Below are 19,180 nucleotides of genomic sequence, written 5' to 3'. Positions count from 1 at the left end.
TCACAAGGCAGCCTCGTTTTACCAAGTACGACTCTCTCGCACCTCACAGACTATGGACGACCGCCAACTCGTCGACACAGTCTAGGCACGACTCTCGTATTCATTCCAGAAATTATCCATGGCTTCCGAGAATGATTTGGTCGGCAGATCCAACAGCGGATTTCCAAACTCGGGCCTCCCTTCATACTGATTGCCTTGTGCGAAGGTGCCAAAGGTCAATTTTGGCAGCGCGCTGTTGTCGCCACTCCTGACCTCCTGCTTCCCTTGCTCTAGCCACGGTCCGTGCTGGACGTTTTCCACCTGCCACCCAGGCATCTTCTGCTGCACGGCATCCAACATTTCCTTTTGGTTGGTCCTGAAATCCTGGACCAGCAAAATCCGGTTTTTGGAGACGTCGGGCTTCTCGATCGCCTTGACCACGGCCAAAGCGACGGTATCCATGGTCGTGGCGACGAATCTGGGCTCGCCGCCGTCTATCAAAACGGCTTTCTTCTGGTCAAAGTGCAGCTGGAAAAACCCAGAGATGAGGCCCATCTCAAAGAAGGCATTGCAGCAAACACTGGTCCACTCGAGGCCCGTGTCTTGCTTGGAGATCAAGTAGTCGCGCACGTCGTGCTTGATCTTGAACATCTCCCGCAACTGGAGCAGCCAGTCCGGCAAGTCGTCCAGGCCGAACTCGGTGGGGAAATATCGCTTCACTTTTGCGGCGATGCAGGCGTCGATGAAACTGTACTGCTGGTGCATGCCCATCATGGAGATGGCGGAGATGACGACGTCGACATCCTTGAAGGCGTCTGTGAGCTCGGCGATCGGATAATCGTCAGCGACGCGGGTGACGGTGACGGCATCGGGGAATTTTGCGGGGGAAGAATGGCGTGTCAGGACTGTGACCTGGAAGTTTTGTGAAGAGGCCAACAGGTGTTTGAGGATCAGAGTACCTAGATTACCGGAGCCGCCGATGAGACAAATTCGTCGAAAGGCCATGATTGTGGAATGAGTCGCGGGAGCGGGCCGTTTGAGATGCACGAGCTTGATGTGACTGACTATGATATTGACATTCGCCAGTCGTAGAGAAAAGGATGTAACTACTTGTATATATCGTACTTTCGTAGGGGTCCTTACCTACAGTAGATAGATCCGTTTGAGGGCACGGGGGTTACCTGAAAGAGAGAGCTTTGACGTCGGTTTTTCCTCTTTCCTCTTGTTCGTGCTGTGCTACTCCACCCCGTCGATGGCAATTCTTCTCAGCTTCTTCGGCAGATTGAATCTTGGGACAATTTCCGGATGTGGAACGTGGAGCGTGGGGCAAGTTTTCGAGAAAAGAATGAGGGTCTGACAGAAAGAGTTTTCTGCGGGGAAAAGCATTGTGGATGTCTCCAGCAACCACCAGGCACGTTGGGATGTCACGTTGGCACGTGGGAGTTGAATAATAGACAGTGTCAGACAATAAATAATTAGCCTTATCACCATATCTACCTTTCTTCATCTTCACCTTCACCTTGACCTTGACCTTGGCCATCCCCTTTGCTCTCGCGATTATACCTCGTACCTGATCCCCGAACAGTACCTAGGATGCTAGGTAGGGTGGTACAAAATGAAGTCCTTGCAATGAGATGACATGACTAGGTTGCCAGGTATACGAGGTACAGATTAGGTAGGTAGACTTACAAGCACGGTCATTCATTGTATTGATTGCTGTGTCATATCTCTGCATTCTGTGGCGTTACATTTCCACCTTGGGCTGATCGGGCTGCATCTGCACTTTCAAGGCTTCGTCGCCACCTTCGTCGTCGCCTCTGGCAAACTCGACGCCAGCGCTCTTCATCAACACTCTCTGCTCCGCCAGCGCATTGATCCACTGCCCGAGCCGCCACCCGGCTTTGGCAACCTGTTCCTCCACAATGGGCACCGCGCCCTTGTAGTACACGTCCGACAGGTCGTCGGGCCCCCGCCACTCCCAATTGCAGCACGTCTCACAGGGGTCTGGGCCGAGATTGATCCCGACGTCCTTGAGCACGTAGGTGCAGATGAAGGCGTTGGCCTCGGACGCCCAAGCCAACGCGCACTCCTGCGCCGTCGTGATGTCGGTGCACTCGTCCGACACGTCTACGCCGCCTCTCCCAACGTCGAGCCGCTTCTTGAGATCCGCCGCCCACTTCGCTGAGAGCTGCTTGTCGTATTCGTTGTCCGGGTCCGCGTCGCGCGGCTTCTTGTACCCGCGCAGCTTCTGGATGATCAGCTTGTCCCACACCTGGTGCAGATCCTCTTTCCTCGAGTCCGCCGCGCCCCATTGAACCATCAGCTTCGTGCCCCCGCGGCATTTTTGCTCCGTGTGCAACGGCTGTGTGATGTCGCCGAGGAAATGCAACAGGAACTTGAGGGCGTTGCTCTGATCTCCTGGTTTCAGACGTGGATTGTTGACTTGTTTGGTCTTTTGACAACCCGTCCCCATGGGCCATGGAGCGTCAGCATACACACCATAGTTTTTGAGGATAATATCAATGTAAGGTATGGGCAACTCGCTCACCATGTTTGCAATGGCCGTCACGATACATTTCTTGTCAGGATCGCAGTCGGCGTTGAAGTTGACCTTGCATTTCTTGGGCGGGTTGTCCTTTGCGTCGATATAGTGCCACGGCTTGGACCAGGGCATCCTGGTCTGCGTCGCCCAGTCATCGGCCCAGACCGCCCCGTCGGAGATGTCAAATGACTCGGTCGGGTGCACGAGCTCGTCAAACAGGTTCTCTGCTTCCGAGGTGAAGTACATCTGCGCGAGGTATCCGACGGTGCGGTGTCCGAGTTCGCCCCATGAGAAGGCCTTGCTCGCCAGACAAAGGAGGATGAGAAGGTGAGTCTTCATCGTGAGGTTCGCGACGTCAGTACAAGTGCTGTTTCTGTGTCTTGAGCGCAATGATTCGCAAATACCCAACTACCAGAAGTCAGGGTAGAAGCAGTGCCGGAGAACAAGAACTGGCTTCTACACCGGAATAAATAGCGAATGGGCCAGGAACGAGCATGGGCCACTGGATCTCAGAGCTGAAACCTTCTGTCTCTTGCACTCTCATCCACCACATCCACATGCTGAGAGTCCGTGCTAGAGGAGCTGCTGTGCATTGGTTGTAGAGATTCGAGTTACACAAAGGATGGGGTAGGAGGAGGGAATACGAGCAGTGAGCGTCAGGAACACGAACACAGACGCGGGTGAGTACAGTTCAGCTCCTCCGAGATACATGTAGCCAGCCAGCTCCCACCTTTGAAGAGCGGAAGGGCATCCAGACCATGGTCGTTTCCAGAGTTCCTCGAGGGCACAAGCTCGATGCTCTCTGGCGTGGTTGTTCATGATCAATCCGTCACCTACCTGTCTGCGAGAAGCAATGCTTTTTAAATGTGCCAGTGAGCTGGATCTGTAGCATTCCAATGCTGTCATGGAAATTTTTGTGTGCTTTGTTTGTGTCTGGATGCAGAGCTGAACCACCTTGACGAACACGAATACGAACGCAGAGGTGGGACGGGGCTCGGCATGGATTCTGAGCATTCAGAGCGCGACATTCAAATGGAGTCTCCTTTCAGGCACCGCTTCTTGATCTAAACTCACCAATCTATGTGACGGAGCAGCACCGAGGTCGCTTGTTATTGAGATGGGCTATGCCATCAGCTGGCAGATTGATCTGGTGACAAAAGGGGTACAGCCTTGTGCGGAGTCTAGGGGGCACAAGGCTGAAGGGATGGATAGCATGAAGAGTGTTTGAGCAGCGCGGTTGACTTGGACCCGATGCAAAATGCCTCGTAGATTCCGTCAATGATAGACAGTTACAATTGCAGTGAGGTGTCGGAGACACGTCTTAAGGCCTGCGCTTAACTGAAAATCTAATAACTACCTGAAGCATGCCCGCTACAATGTTTTGGCACATTTCGGGTTTCAGATTGCCACGCATCCGTGCCCACCAGAGCAACATTGCCATTTGGGGTATAGGGACAACTTCCTCTTGACTGTGAGGAGTTGTATCTCACGTCAGAGCAGGTATCTATTTTCTCAATGTTTGTGCAATGTATCGTTGTCACTGGGGCCTCCACCAAAGTTGTGGCTCCGTCGAGACAAGGCTGCGGGTTCCGTGAGAGGCTTTGGTGGTAACTTTGTGCTTGGGGAAGTAGTCTCTGAGGAACAAGTTCACACAGTCACAATTAACAGCGGGAAACATGTCTAAGTAATAGAGTAGACCACAGCGCGACGCAGTCTCTCATTGACCTATTCGGGCAGGATGCTCACGTGCCAGTCACGTGCCGTTTCGGCCCCCATGCCCCTTTCGCCACAATCCCGTACGGCATGGCACAGCCATGGCAGGCCAACCGATATGCTGCGCAACGCCGCGTGCTTCGTACTCCCTCCATACTTTGCTTTCGTGCTCCATGTCGCATGTCGCTCACTTGTATTCCCAAAAGTCTTGTCTTCTCACCTGTCCGCTCGCTTTCAGTCATGTTCATTCTGACATGACTACGACATTCTCTTGTCCCCCCCTACACTCCATTCAAGGCGACAATACCAGTATTTTGACTTGCAGCCATGAGTGAGGATCCTTCCTTTGTCACTCTGACGCTCCAGCAGCGTATCGCCGCCTTGAATGCCGCCCATATTGGCCGAATACCTGGGGAGCCACCCCGACCCTCGCCGCGCCCCCCTCCTCCTGTCCCTTACAGACGTCCCCCTCTGGTCAAACAGAACACCATCAACAACCCGCCTGAACACCTCAATGGTTCAGTTACCGACTCGAGACCAGGTAATCAGCCTGCTCCTCCACCTGCGGCGAGAAAACAGCCTCCGCCCCTCCCTTGTCGAAATCCCCCGCTTGAAGAACAGAGGCGAGGTTCGGTGACATCGATCAACTCTAGTGGTACGAGTGACACCGCCTCTTCAAGGGCCACAACCACTCGTACCAAGTCTACAGACTCAACCAGCCGGATTAAAGCACCGGCATGGGGCGAGTGCGAACTTCCTTCTCTACCTCCTCGGAGTGGTAATACACCTGTGGTCTCTCGAAAGCACTCGGAGGATCTTCCCAAATATGTCAGTCGAGTTCCATCAAGCACAACACTCGTCACTTCAGCCACCACTGCGGAAGCAAAACCTGCACCCCCTCCGCGCCCATCTCTTCCGCCGAGACGCCCTTCCCGGAAACATGAGGCTGAACATCGGGAGCATGTGGCCGAGACTCTAAGGAAGATGCCTCCCGTACCCTCGGTTGAATCAATAGAAAAGGCAAAAAAGGCGGCGTTCTTCTATAACACCCCCAAAGAACAACCATACCACCAGGAATCTGTCCCGGTCATGGAACCAATTCAACTGCCGCTGAAAGAACCTGTGTCACTACCTCTGCGAGAACAACCAGGCCCATTGTTAGCCAGGGGGCACGTCCCTGTCTCATTGGGAGAGACCATAAATGGTTACTTGAAAGATGTCCAATCGGCGCCACCACCCGTCCCAAAGTTCTCTCGACCAGATCTTTCTGCCATACAGGCGACTAAACCCAAATTTGCCCCGAGCACTACTCCAGTGCAGGGCAGTCTTCCGGCTGCGTCCAGTGTCTGTCTTGTCTGCCGAGACTTCTCTGGCCCCGATACCCAAGCCACTCTGTTCCCTAGGGCTCAGGTCACCTCGTTACAGGTCTTAGCCCACCAGCTAACCTCTCCATTTCCATCTCCTACCGACAAGGCACGAGCAATTTTCACCTGGCTACACCACAACATTGCCTATGATGTTGTTAGCTTCTTTAATAACAACGTACGAGGATCAACGCCACAATCAACCCTACAAAGTGGCCTGGCAGTTTGTGAAGGCTATGCTGCGCTTTTTACAAATCTTGCGACCTATGCTGGCCTCGAATCTGTCGTTATCTCAGGTCATGGCAAAGGCTATGGTTTCAATGCCCTCCCGCCTGGGGCTCCTCTTCCCCCTTACAATGCAGGTCATGCATGGAACGCTGTTAAGATTGACGATGGAGAATGGAAACTTATCGACACGTGCTGGGGTGCAGGCTATGTCCAAGGTGCAGGTCGCCCCTACGTGGCTAAATTTAACCCGGATTTCTTCACCATGTCGAATGAAGAATTTGCGATCAAGCATTTCCCGGGCAATAAAGATCAGTTTTTCCTTCCTGGGGGACGACGCATGAGTTGGGAAGAGTATATCGTGATAGACCCTGCCTGCTGGCCAGACATGGTTGAAGGACCGACGATTTTTACAAATGCAAAAGAAGACTACTCGATTGGCGAGAAGTCGGTGTTTCCGCGAGCGAGGAAAATCAGCGTACGTCAGCCCGATAGTGTCCGATTTCAGTTCGGTCTCAGATGTGCGCACTGGACATTGGAACGACATACGCAAAAAGGACCACCCCCGGTATTCATTGTCTCGATTAATGGTGTTGATGGGCGAGACAAGGATCTTGTTCCCATGGACTACTATCCCGGCCCCACGGGACAGGGTGGTGATATATGGGCGGTCGATATCCCAGCCCGCCAGCTGGGTGCACCTGGCCAGACCATCACGCTGTTTGCAGTCACGACCTTTGGCAACAGGCAGGATGCTCGAGGTCTCACAGTGGTGGAGTTTCGCGAGGGCAAAGGCAGAGTTGGGATGGGATTTACTGGCGTCGCAGCCTGGGACTTGGTTTGACATGCCACTCTTTTTGGTTGCAAGATACTATGGTTGGTCCACATTATCGGCATGGCGCTTGGAAAGTTGGCACCGGCTGGAGAGAGACGCTGAGAAACCGTGCCTGCAAACCGTGTACGGTTTGGTTTCGCATTTGGATTCACGAATGGAAGGCAAGTCCTGGATCACATTGGAAAATCCCCCCTGCATCGGGATTAATAGGGTTGATCTCGTGGGTTCGATACCAAGCAGGGACGAAGAAAAGAAGAAACGTCCAAATCTTCAATCCAATCGTGAAATGTGTGGTGAGTGAGAGTGAGAGAGAAACAGGATACAGGCACGAAAAGGACGATGGTGCCAATATTAATGATAATGAAACCCCGGCCAACATAAAGATACCCAATGTAGGTGTGTGTGTGAGTGTGTGAAAAAGGAAGATTTTTGAACCGTAAAGGACTCATTTTTCTTCTTCTTTTTTTTTATGACTGATCGAAAAAGAACAATCGCTTTTAATACAATATACCATGTGCTGTGTGTGTGTACGTATACTCCCAGTGTGTGGTACCCATGTACGTATGTATATTTGTAGAACTAACTCCCCGAAAGAACACCACTGCCGTCGCCAGTCAATGCAGACTACTACGTGAGTAGGTAGGAAGGAACTCCCGAGTCACTCTCGAGTCAAAATGCGTGTCCGATGCGCGCTTTCGCTTGCTGAAGAATAAAAAAAAAGCCCAGGCTCTGCCGTGCAGATCGACGCAATGTGGTTTCCATACCACAACAAAAAACCACTGTCCATAAAAGTGAGGCGTAGTTCCGGACTCAGCGTAGACGTATGTGAATGTCGTAGGGCTGTCTCGATACAAGGGTGCCATCTTTAGCGTCGCCCTCATTCCGTCCCGCTTCCTCTTGAGCTTCAATACCTGCGCGTTGTTTCCCCTTGACACGCCGAGCACGCTGTCTGATCCTCTCCGAATACACCGTGACGGAGACATGCACATCAATCTTCACCTTGCCTTGTGGAACGTCAAGTCTAGATCCTGCCGCATGCTACACGACCACGTTTCGGCTTTTCCAAACCCTCCAAGCCACGCACCAGCAGCAGATCGCTAAACTCACACTCGCTGCGCATCCCCACGCCCACGCCGCGAAGCACAGGTAGCCTCGGCATTCTCCATCCTCGAGATCCGGTGAATGCGCACTCCCTGCTGAATAGCCAGCAGAGTAAACGAGGCTCCACACAGCAGCTCCCCCAGCAGGCATCATGGCCACAACACCCCAGTTCGTCGCAAAATTTTCCACTCCCCATACCACGGAGATAATAATGGGCACGAGGCTGAAACATGCTCCGTAGCCTAATCCCACCAGCGAAGACGAGAGTGGGAACAGACCAGGGTGCTGAAGCGTAAGCGCAGGAAGAGCGAGATTCAGAAATGCGAGGAGTAGGAGGAATGCTGAAGGGATGAGCAGAACAAGGCGAGAGAATTGGAATCGGTTGGTGGGTGGGGAATCGGGGTTCGAGGGAGGAGCGAAGAGGTCGGATAGTGACCCGGTGAAGAGTCGCGCAAAGGTGGATGCGAGAGCGACGATAGAGACGTGTGTGCTTGCGTGGCCCGCTGGAGGGTTTTTATTACCGTCACCATCGACATAGTTGTAATCTCTCGGCGTCAAAGTCGGTATGATGGTGCCGAGGTTGTTGATATATGCCTCTCCAGGTCCTGTGAGCAGGAAAAACCCTGCGGCAAGAAGCCACATGGTTCGATCTGTCAGGAATGTATGAGTCGCATGGTTGAGAAGCCAGTATTTCTTTTTGCGGAGGCGGCGGTCTTGGTCGCGCTTCTTGACGAGCTGGGATTCGGAGAGGTTTCGTTCGGCTTCCGAGTCCATGTCGTCGTCCGAATATGTGCCAGAGCCCTCGCCAGACACCTCATCGTCTCCAATGGTACCATAGTTGATGGGGGTGGGAGCACGAGAAGTGTCGTGGTAGAATTCACTCTCGGCCAAGAGACCACTCCGTTCAAGGTTCTCCACGCCGTGATCAATGAGTTCTTCCTCATCGACAATCTGCAGCCCCAACGTCCCAAGAAGACCGACACCAATCAATGTCCCGGCCAGGAAGATGAAGTACTTGAACACATCCACCTCTCCCTTGTGGCCATTGGGCAGCTTTTCATATAACAAATGTGCGCCAACCTGAGACTCCCACATGCCACTCAAGCCGAACGCCGCAATAGGAACGGCCAGCATGAAACCTCGGTATTTGGCGTTTGCAAAATTCTTTGCGCAAGTCGCCACGGCAGAGAGGTACATGCAGCTGGTCCCTGCCCCAATCCCGACAAAGGCCAAAATCATGACTCCGAAAGGCCAACCGTGGCCTGGTTTGGTTGCGTCAGCGGGAGGGCCTGACTTGTATGTATAGGCAGCGAGGAGATACCCTGCGCCAAAGAGGACCGAGGAGAGAAGAGACAGAGGAGGTGGTGAGTAGCGGTCGCATAGATATCCGAAGAGCGGGACTGGGAGGTACATTGCCAATTCAGCAGTAATGGAGACAGCATTGACTCGAAGTTGTGTGTAGTGCAAATCCTGAAGAAAACGAGCGCCGTAGAGGGAGAAGGAGGTGATTGACCCGGCACAAAGACTGTAGGTTAATCGTGAGCACTTGCATCATCCACAAGATCGGGTGTAAATATGTCATACCAACTGAGCACAGCGCACACAAAGCTCAGTACTCGAATCACCTCTCTCCGCATTGCTATACGATCTCTCTCAATGATCTCCTGGGCGACCTGGCCCATAAAATCAAAATCATCATCGTCAATTCGGGGACGCGAGCCTGACGTCCGCCGTCCACGTTTGGGATTGGCGTCGAAGTCGAGCGCAGCGATGCGAGGATCGGAGGGTGGCATCTTCTGGGCGGACGAGGGGGTGTCGAGGCAACAGTGAGCCTCGTGTCCGCAAGGCTTAACAATACAAGATAGAAATGAAGTGCGCAGTCATGATGCTGGGAGGCCCTCGAATCACCATCGCAACGCCATCGTCGACACGTGGTGCGGTGCCAGCTCAACAAGACAAGGGGATGCAGGACAAAACGGGGGGGATTGAACGAAGCCTGAGAACAAGCGGTTCGGGACTTGGGATGAGCCAATGACCGATGACGCCATTCAAACACGCGACTCGAAGCTGCAAGCGCAAAGCGGAAGACGGAGAAACATTAGTCCATACAGGCCCGTATCAAGCAAAGCAGCCTTGGAATGGGTGTTCGAGATGGCCCAACGATGACACACACTTTGTCTTCCTCCTGGTGTTTGTCCTCTTGCCCTGAGATTATCTATGGTACAGAAATACTCTTCTGGATCCATCCAGGACCTTTCCCTCCGACTACGCCCAGGCCAATGGGTTGGATGCATGGATATCGAAGTCACAGCCTGCCCTCTATTTTGTGGACTCCCATTCCGGATTCTACACAATGTCAGTGAAAAGAACATGTCGATGCTTGGGGTATTACTGACCTTGCGCAAGATAACCAGCCCTTCCAACGTGCTGCTCAGGCATATGTATTCTTCATCTTCCAGTTCTGCCCGCTCACCGTAAGCCAACAAAACCGGCGTACTCTGAGTCTGCCACCCTGTAATGGTGCGTGGTCGTCCAGCTTGCCCCACAACATCCACTGCTTGACCGACACGCACGTTGACCGTAAGTGGCTTCAGCTCTTCGTCCAAAGTCACCAAGAATCTGGGGTACATTGCTGTGACCAAGAAGTACAGAAGGTAGTGTGCATCGGCAAGGATGAATTGCTTGGAATCGACGAGGGAGACAAGGACAGTGAGAAGACCCGCCGCAGCGACTCTTGACAGAACTTGTCGATCGGTGTGGAAGGGATTGAGCGACATAGTGCCCTTGCCCATGTGGAGCAAACCCTGCGCGATTCGAACCATGAAGAGCGAATTCTGGTCGCGATGATAGTAACTGGCTAGCTGCCTCAGCAGCTGTGCAAGACGTGCATTGTTTGTTCCTGCTCCGACCAAGCCCATCGCGAAGATAGCATTAACCGCAACGTCGTTGTCGTTATCGTGGCTGTATCTCGATAGGGTATCATAGATCTTCATCTGAGGGTTACTGGGACTAATCAGGCCCATGGCGAGTGGCACTGCCTTCCGAATGTTGGCCTCACCGTAGTGCATCAAATGACCAAACTGGCGTAGGACCATCTCCTGTCCGACATCTTCGCCCATGGCGATCAACGACAGACCGAGAACAGCATAGGATTGCACAAGCTGCTCGCCTGTAGTCTCGTCCTTGTCTTCGATGTGATCGTTGCAGATATGGAGGAGCTCCTGTAGCTTAAGCACGGCTCCAGTTCCAGCCCATGCACATACAGACGCCAGGGTAGCCGTTGGCATGGCCATGGGATGCTCAACTGCTTTGAGAATGTCCAGAATAACATCCACTTCCTCTTGCCGGCCGAAGTAGAGTAGCGCTAGTCCTAGAGCCATGAACCTCGCCCATTTATCCCTGAGCTGCTTTTGCCGGTCGTCGTCCATCATCTGGGTTGCTATTGCTTCGGCCACTTGGTGGTTGGACGAACCCACGAAGATCATTCCAAGGGACACGGCAGCCATGGCAGACAATTGTATCTCCGAGTTGCTGTCCTCGACAATAGGCAACAGGAAGTCCAGTAGATCTTCTCGATTCGATCCGGCATACGACAGTCCCAGACCCATAATGGCGGCCATTCGCGTCGAGGGTTTCGGGCTCTGGAGAACATCGTCGTCGCTCAAGAGCGAAATGACTGGGTCGCCCTCCATTCGCACCCCGGAATTGACAATACCGTACGCGAGAAGTGCACCGGCCTTGATTGGGTCTTCGGATGACTGTTGGAATCTGTCGATGATGTCTAAGCTCCCTTCCACGTCCCATTGCATGAGCATGCCCAGTGATGCGGTGGTGGAGAGCATGCCATCGTCCTTGGTTTTCCATACCCACGGCCGCTGTTCCCCTTCTACAAGCATCAGCCTGTCCGTACCAAACCCAGCATTGACAAAAGCGTTAACGAATGCGCTCGCTAGATTGTGTTTAGCTGAATCCGCAGCTGCGGAGCTCCCCCGGCCACTTTCTAGATGTGTCTTGTAGATATCTTCTGGCACCTTAGGCTCCAGGATGTTCAATTCTTTGGCGAGAGTCTTGAAGTGGTTCGGCAGTTGGGTGTTTCCGAGGCACTCGGCGATCTCTTGCTCGTCCTTGGTCTCAGACGGCACGTCTATCGATATTCTCTGCCGGGCAATCAGGAAGGCCAACTGTTTTTTCAGTGCAACATCATCTGTCGATTCCAGGTCTTGTCGTATGAGCTCGTGGTCGTTCAGTCTAATTGCCAACACCATCGCTTGAGCAAGCTTGTTGTATTTGACATAGATATCGTGTGCGGTTTTGAGGAAAGCGACATCGTCGGGGTATGTAAGGAGATTGACCATGCTGACCATATACAGACACACTCGCGCAAAGGTATTCTCGTCCAAAAATCGGGGGATCTCTTCAATCATTTCGAGTTCGCTCAGTAAATCCACAGCGTCCGCTTCTGCGTTGTGACTCAGGAAATACGGCACCAAGGAGAGGGCAAGCTCCGTCAAGTCACCGACCTCTCGTTCGTCCGTCAGGCGATTCTGGTATTCTTGACCAATCTCCAGGGCGAGATGTCTAATGTATTCATGACCCCACGACCCCAGATCGTCCGATTTATTTGACAATAGCCGATATTTCAATGTTTCCAATTTGTCCTCTTCTCCGTAAGTCATGCCCAGCACCGATAGCATATCGGCAAGAGAGTCTCTGTCAGGACTAGCCGGCCATTTGTCGTAAACAGCGGCGATCTCGTCATAATGAGGGCGCAGGAACTTGAGAGGTTTGGGGACGGCCGTCATGGAGGAGGTTGACGTTTTGATGAAGTTTTTGATGGCGTCAATCGAGGGCTTGTAGAGAGAAGAATCGTCTTCTTTTAATCTTTCAACCAGCATCTCGAGATCGCTCTTGAGTTGTTGATCCTCTTCGCTCAGCTCTTCGACCACAAGCTCGTCATGCTTGCCATCTGCTTTCTTCTTGTCTCCTTGTTCTGCAGCATGTTCGCCGTTTGACACTGGTGCATCCTCCGCCTTGCCCTTGCCCTTCTCTGCGGCGGTGGGCTTCTTCTCGTCCTGCGCCATCTTGCACCTGGGCCTTTAGTGGCCAATAAGAGTTGAATGAAAACTGAGGTGCGCTGTCGGTGAGGCTGCAGGCTGCGCGACGTGAGGAGATAGATGAGAGTCGTCTGAGTATTTCGAGGAGTAGAATCACGTTTGTTGCAGATACGAGCTGGAGAGGGTTGAGGCAGGGTAGTTCCAGGCGTCAAGGAGCTTACGGAATAGGTTGAAGGGTGAATTGGTGATCCACCAAAATAATGTTCGGCAGCGCGCCTCCGGGGCATCGATCTGGTGGACGAGGCTCAGTATCTCGGCGCACCTTCCCCGTCTACAGAATGCCTTCAGCTCGTCTCAAAAGTTCGTCGACAGATTACCTCCATTGACAGCGAAGTTTAGTGTCTCATCTCTCACCAGAGTCGCTTCTTGCGATCTTGAACTTGCACGATGCCTCGTGCTACAGCACCTCGGGCGAAGATCCACGTCAAGCGAACTCCTCCGGTCCTTCTAACACACCGAGTTCGTCCTCAAGATGGCAATGGACCACGACTATGGAACGCAAAGCGACGCATCAAGACCAGCAGAGGTCTGCCCTTTCTCCGAGCTCATGCCCTGGTCAGCAAAGAAAAACTCCAGGAGTGGCAAAGGACTTCGTGGAACAAGCTCAATACAGAAGAGCAGAAAGCATTCGCTCCCATCTTCCGCGAAGACGGTTTAAACACAGAGTGGTGGAAGCTGGACAGAAAGAATCTCGAGAGGTTCATGGAAACCCACCCAAGCCTCCGTGAGGTCTCTAGCGATGTCAAGTCCTTCATTGCAGCTGGTTCAATAAACTTCGAGAAATCGACAATTCTTCGCATATTGATGGATCCTGCGCGATATTTTGCCCTTCCCCATAATGTTCCTCTCAGCATGCGGCGGCAGGTTTACTTGTAAGTCTGTTTAACCATCCCCAAGGGCTTCTCTAACAGCCTGCTGCAGCCCCGATCCCAAAGACGCCGTGGTCCTCATGCGTACGCCGCATCTGGGTCCCCGTTACGCCGCGTTTGACGTACCGCTCCACTTCAATAAAATCGATCTCAGAGCCTACCTGAAAGATGTCTATGGCGTGGATGTTCTCCACATTCGCAGCGTAGTGCTCCAACAGAAAGTCGAAAGAAAAGATGGCAGAAGCAAATATTCGCAAGGGAAATTGTTTCGTCCACCTAGCAAGAAGAAAATGACTTGTCTCCTGGCGAAACCGTTTGTGTATCCTGCAGAGCCAGAGGACCTGGAACCGTAAGCTAGCCCCTTCCCCATCGCTGGTGGATATTGCCCTTGACCCGTGTCCATCTACTAACACCATTCTGCCACACAGCTGGGAGCACGACCGGTACTGGGAATCAATGAAAGCCATCGTGGAAAAGAACCGAGAAGAATCCGAGTGGGGTATGATGAACCCCGATCTCAAACACAGAAAGGCAATGGCCCTGCAAGCTCAGCAGCTACTGAAGGGAAAGATGAGATGGGCTCCGACGTGGCAGAATTTTGCCGACGACTGGCGTGCCATGCGAGGATTGGGGGCCAATGCCAGCAATCAACAGCCGTCTCAACCTGCGAACCCGTCTTCGTAACATTACTTACTACAGGAATGGACGGACCCGAAGATTTGTACATTAACACGACACATTATGCGTTGTATAGCTACCAAGAACTGCTAAGGTTGTGAACATACTACACTAACTTTGGGAGTTACGCGAACCGGTGTGAGAAGGGGGCAAGGGATGATACACCATACAGTACATCTGACCAGGTTTGAAAAGTTTTATAGGAAAGAGTGTTTGGCGCTTGCTGAACGAATCAGTCCCCAAATTAACCCACTCCACGCTTTGAGCAATGCGCATTGAACGGTTACAACCTGCTCTCGACCTCGGCGAAATATCGATCTGAGGCCCAGTGTGAATCGGGCCAGATATATCGAAGGGCTTCATAGACGTGCCTGCAGAAACGGATTGTTAGCAAACACCGCACTTTGCTTCCGCAGGAGAATGGGACCGGAATGGGTCTGCGGCAGACAGCGTAGGGACAGGCATGACTTACTTGACATGTATAATCTTCAAGTCCTTCTTGACCTCCTCCGGAACGTCCTTCACATCCTTCTTGTTCCCGTTCGGTAGCAAGACAGTCTTGACGCCCGCGCGGTGGGCGCCGATTAGTTTCTCTTTAATGCCCCCAACAGGCATCACTCGTCCTCTCAGACTCACTTCGCCCGTCATGGCGATTGTCGGTGGGACAGTCTTTCCGGAGAATAGTGAAATGAGAGCGACAGTATGCGCCAATCCGGCACTTGGTCCATCCTTCGGCACCGCACCAGCGGGACAGTGGACATGGATGGCACGTTTCTCCATGATGTCTTCGTCCCGATCGTGTGTCAAGCCCAGGTCGTAGCTATGAGCTTTCACCCAGCTAAGTGCGACCTCGACGGATTCTTTGAGCACATCGCCCAGCTTTCCTGTGAGTTGCACACGGCCCTTCCCAGGCATATCGGCCACTTCTATGAAAAGAATGCTTCCTTGCCCACCAGACGAATAAGCAACTAATCCCGTGACAACACCCGGTCGAGATTGTTTCTCGGCGATTTCTTCTTCGAAGCGTTCGATACCGAGGATGTCTTCAAGTTCTTCGACGCGTACGACGGGATTATATTTCGAGGTATCATTTGCGTCACGGGCATCGGCGTACTGCACTGCCTTGTAGCGACACACACTCCCAATCTCACGCTCGAGGTTGCGGACCCCAGATTCGCGGGTGTAAGCTGTGATGATGGTGTCAACGACATCGTCAGGAATTATAACTTGTCCTTCAGCGAGACCATTGGTGCGAATTTGTTTGGGTATGAGATGTTGTTTGGCGATGTGTCGTTTCTCAACTGTTGTGTAGCCAGCCAGACGGATTGTTTCCATTCGGTCGAGAAGCGGCGGCGGAATGGTATCTAAAGAGTTGGCTGTGGCGATGAAGAGGACTTTGCTTAGGTCGATAGGGATGTTGATGTAGTGATCATTGAAACTGTGATTCTGCTCTGGGTCAAGAACCTCAAGCATCGCAGCTGAAGGGTCACCATGGAAATTGTTCGAGCTCACTTTATCAATTTCGTCAAGCAGGAAGACTGGGTTGGCTACGCCGACCTTCTTTAGGCCACTGACAATCAGACCTGGCATAGCAGCAACGTATGTCCGCCGATGACCCCTAATTTCTGCTTCGTCTCTGACACCACCCAAAGAGATGCGGTGGAACTTTCGGCCAAGCGAGAGTGCAATGGATTTTGCGAGAGAGGTCTTGCCCGTGCCGGGTGGTCCAACTAACAAGAGAATTGGAGACTTGTCCACCATCCGCTTCGACTTGAGAACATGGAGCTTAGCAGTGGCTGCATCTCTCTCGTTGTCAGTGATTTGCTCGACCTCCTTACCCTCCCCTTCTTGACTCGGGGCAAGCTGCTTCGTGAGACGGGCGATTTGTTGATCGACATCGGCATTAACGGACTGTTTCAATTTCAACACTGCGAGGTATTCGAGCAACCTCTTTTTGATCTTCTCCAGTCCATAATGATCGTCATCAAGTTGTTTGCGTGCCCGTTTCAAAGTATCGGCGCCAAGCTGATCATCAGTGACCTTGGTCCATGGGATCTCGACCAAATTTTCGACATATGTACGGATCACACCATACTCAGCGTTGGCCGGGTTCATCTTCTTCAGTCGTCTGAGCTCGCGCTCCGCAACCTTTTGAGCCTCGGGTGACAGACCGGCTTCTGCCACCTTCTTCTTGAGCTCTTCGACTTCGTTAACTTCGTTGTCTTCGTCGTCATCACCACCCCTATTGACGCCAGGCATCCCGGGTGGTGTCATGCCATTCAGACCAGACATTGCTCGCCTCGCTAGAGCTTCGCGTTGCTTTTGGTTCAAGTCGGAGATGTCAACGCCGATATTAGGTGGCAGGGTTGTTGAGGTTATTGTGGTGACTTTAATGTTTCCGTTGATACCCGAGATCTGCTTGTTAAGCAAGGCAAGGACGCGCTCGAGTCTTTCATGTAAATCTAGTGTGCTCAGGATCCGAAGCTTCTCCTCGAAACTCGCTTCGACAATATCCGTCATGAAATCGGCCAATTGGCCAGCTTGAGTGAGGTCTTTCTTCGCAATGAACAACTCGAAGCGACGGACAATTAAAGGCGACAGCGCCATGGATGCGGGTCGGAAGAGAGATGACAGCCGTAGCAGCGTCAGAAGCTCACGAGACCGTTGCTTCAGTCGAGTGAAGCTGGCCCGGAGGTCACCGTCATTAAGGTCGGGGACTTCATCCTCGTAAAATGTGACATCGGCTTCAAAATATGGTCTTTCATGCTTAATCTTGTCGATCTTGAATCTCTGGATTCCTTCCACAAGCAGATACGGATCTGCATTCGGGCTCCCCTGGACGCTGACAATCTTCGCCAGCGTGCCGTATCCATATAAATCCTTCTTTCGAGCCTTGCCCGGATCTATGTCGGCATAGTCATGATCCCGGCTACTCTCTTTGGCAGCGCTGTCGAGCAGTTCCTTGCCGTCGGGGCTCAGGAAGGGCGAGTTCACGGGAACGCACCCGACGGGCAGTTGGGCCGAACCGGATCTCGACTTCGTGGCACGTTGAAAGGCCGATGACAGGAGCAGGGGAATGTCGGCACGGTTGGATACTGAGATGCGGAGAGTGACGCCGGGCAGAAGGACCGAATCCTTTGCTAACGGAATAAGAGGAATCGTCGCTTTGGCTGTGTAGCCCATGTTGAAGGAGTAATGGGGTTGGAGGTGGTAAAGGGAGGGAAAGCGGCAGAGGGAGGGAAAGATGAAGTTGTTATTGATATGCCGAAGGGGGGCAGATGTACTTGGTGTTGCCGCATGGAAGATGCTCGATGCACATCGGAAGTCCAAGCACGGCTTGTGGCCTGTGGTGCCAGGTACCAACGAGCCCATGGCATGTCATATTCAGCCGGATCATCATTTCCTTTGCCGAGGCACGGGACACGAGAGCGTATAGTCGCACGTGATGAGCTCGGCGGAAATAAGACACGTGATCTTTTTCGGCGCGGCAAGGCTCCGCGCCAACTGGACCCAATGTTCCATCCCCAAGCCACGAAGATTTCACTCATCGGTTCTGCCGCCAACTTGAGGAAATACACTTGCTACCCGGCCAAGCATGACAACCCTCGCGGTTGTGTCAGGCGAACATGCCGCGGCCAACCCGGATGAGTCGGACTCCAAGACCACATTCAATGTCGGAACGAGAAAATCCAAACTCGCTCTGATACAGACAGATTTGGTCGTCCAGGCATTGGCAGAGGCCTGTCCTGAGTATGTCTACGCCATCAAGGCGCGAGATACCGCAGCGGGCGACATTGACAAAGTTACTCCTTTCAAGGACATGCCCGTGAAGAACATATGGACCCACGAGTTGGAGACTCTCATGCTCGAGGGGCAACTGGATTTTCTGGTTCATTCGCTCAAAGGTTTGCATGAAAGCACGGAGCTGGCATTTGCTATACTAATTCAGCCCGACAGACGTCCCCACTCTGTTACCTCCAGGTTGCGAAGTAGGCGCGGTGCTGGAGCGGGAAGACCCAAGAGACGCTTTCGTCATAAAGGCAGGAAGAGATGCTTGCAACATAGAGGATCTCCCTGCTGGATCAACCGTAGGAACTTCCTCCATACGACGAACTGCACAAATTGCACTCAAGTATCCACATTTGCGAGTGCTCGATGTCAGAGGCAACGTAGGCACTCGCCTAGCTAAGCTTGATGCTGAGGATGGGCCTTTTGATGCTTTGATACTCGCCGCCGCCGGACTACTTCGCCTCGGGCTTGGTGATCGGATCACTCAATACCTCGACTCAAAAAGTGGCGGCATGCTTCATGCCGTTGGACAGGGAGCTATTGGCATTGAGAACAGGTCGTCCGACGATCGAGTGCAGGATATGTTGAGTCAGATTGACCATCGACAGACTCACCTTGCTACGGCATGTGAGCGCAGTCTCTTGAGGACGCTGGAAGGAGGATGCAGTGCTCCGCTAGGGGTGGAGACTGCTTGGGTTAAGAAGGAAGACGGTGGCTCGCTTCTTCGGCTGAAAGCGCTCGTGGTCAGCACGGACGGCAAAGAGAAGGCCGAAATCGACATGAGAGATGATGTCCAGAGTCGGGACGATGCCGAAAAGTTTGGAACCAATGCTGCAGATGAACTGCTACGCAAGGGTGCGGACAAAATTCTCACAGAGATTAAAGCGAAGCGTCCTACCACCGTCACAGACCTTCAGGAGACGTGAAAGGAGGCACTTAGGAAGAGATTAGGGTCCGTTTGATTTGCAACG

General features: G+C 52.7%; 8 protein-coding genes across 8 annotated transcripts; 3 read left to right on the top strand and 5 right to left on the bottom strand.

Annotated features, from left to right (window-relative positions):
- Positions 1-81: 81 nt before the first annotated feature.
- Positions 82-984, bottom strand: AYO20_03183 (hypothetical protein; the record flags this gene model as incomplete). The annotated part of the gene is made up of 1 exon (XM_022641486.1): positions 82-984. The coding sequence occupies one exon, from the start codon at positions 982-984 to the stop codon at positions 82-84; it is 903 nt and encodes a 300-aa protein (XP_022502688.1).
- Positions 985-1,723: 739 nt separating this feature from the next.
- On the bottom strand, positions 1,724-2,860 carry AYO20_03182 (hypothetical protein; the record flags this gene model as incomplete). The annotated part of the gene is made up of 1 exon (XM_022641485.1): positions 1,724-2,860. The coding sequence occupies one exon, from the start codon at positions 2,858-2,860 to the stop codon at positions 1,724-1,726; it is 1,137 nt and encodes a 378-aa protein (XP_022502687.1).
- A 1,701-nt stretch (positions 2,861-4,561) lies between these two features.
- Positions 4,562-6,667, top strand: AYO20_03181 (hypothetical protein; the record flags this gene model as incomplete). Its single annotated transcript, XM_022641484.1, has 1 exon — positions 4,562-6,667. One exon carries the CDS (start codon positions 4,562-4,564, stop codon positions 6,665-6,667), a length of 2,106 nt encoding a protein of 701 aa, XP_022502686.1.
- An 801-nt stretch (positions 6,668-7,468) lies between these two features.
- Positions 7,469-9,552, bottom strand: AYO20_03180 (hypothetical protein; the record flags this gene model as incomplete). Its single annotated transcript, XM_022641483.1, has 3 exons — positions 7,469-7,696; positions 7,766-9,284; positions 9,344-9,552. The coding sequence occupies 3 exons, from the start codon at positions 9,550-9,552 to the stop codon at positions 7,469-7,471; spliced, it is 1,956 nt and encodes a 651-aa protein (XP_022502685.1).
- A 526-nt stretch (positions 9,553-10,078) lies between these two features.
- Positions 10,079-12,840, bottom strand: AYO20_03179 (hypothetical protein; the record flags this gene model as incomplete). The annotated part of the gene is made up of 2 exons (XM_022641482.1): positions 10,079-10,105; positions 10,156-12,840. 2 exons carry the CDS (start codon positions 12,838-12,840, stop codon positions 10,079-10,081), a joined length of 2,712 nt encoding a protein of 903 aa, XP_022502684.1.
- Positions 12,841-13,260: 420 nt separating this feature from the next.
- On the top strand, positions 13,261-14,426 carry AYO20_03178 (hypothetical protein; the record flags this gene model as incomplete). Its single annotated transcript, XM_022641481.1, has 3 exons — positions 13,261-13,745; positions 13,795-14,091; positions 14,171-14,426. 3 exons carry the CDS (start codon positions 13,261-13,263, stop codon positions 14,424-14,426), a joined length of 1,038 nt encoding a protein of 345 aa, XP_022502683.1.
- A 277-nt stretch (positions 14,427-14,703) lies between these two features.
- On the bottom strand, positions 14,704-17,603 carry AYO20_03177 (ATP-dependent protease La; the record flags this gene model as incomplete). Its single annotated transcript, XM_022641480.1, has 2 exons — positions 14,704-14,791; positions 14,893-17,603. The coding sequence occupies 2 exons, from the start codon at positions 17,601-17,603 to the stop codon at positions 14,704-14,706; spliced, it is 2,799 nt and encodes a 932-aa protein (XP_022502682.1).
- Positions 17,604-18,015: 412 nt separating this feature from the next.
- Positions 18,016-19,135, top strand: AYO20_03176 (hypothetical protein; the record flags this gene model as incomplete). Its single annotated transcript, XM_022641479.1, has 2 exons — positions 18,016-18,325; positions 18,378-19,135. 2 exons carry the CDS (start codon positions 18,016-18,018, stop codon positions 19,133-19,135), a joined length of 1,068 nt encoding a protein of 355 aa, XP_022502681.1.
- Between the last annotated feature and the right edge of the window lie 45 nt (positions 19,136-19,180).

The sequence above is a fragment of the Fonsecaea nubica genome (assembly GCF_001646965.1).
Source record: "Fonsecaea nubica strain CBS 269.64 chromosome Unknown Scaff14, whole genome shotgun sequence".
Classification (NCBI taxonomy): Eukaryota; Fungi; Ascomycota; class Eurotiomycetes; order Chaetothyriales; family Herpotrichiellaceae; genus Fonsecaea; species Fonsecaea nubica.
The sequence above is the reverse complement of the archived record's forward strand: the minus strand, read 5'-3'. Positions and strand labels throughout refer to the sequence as shown.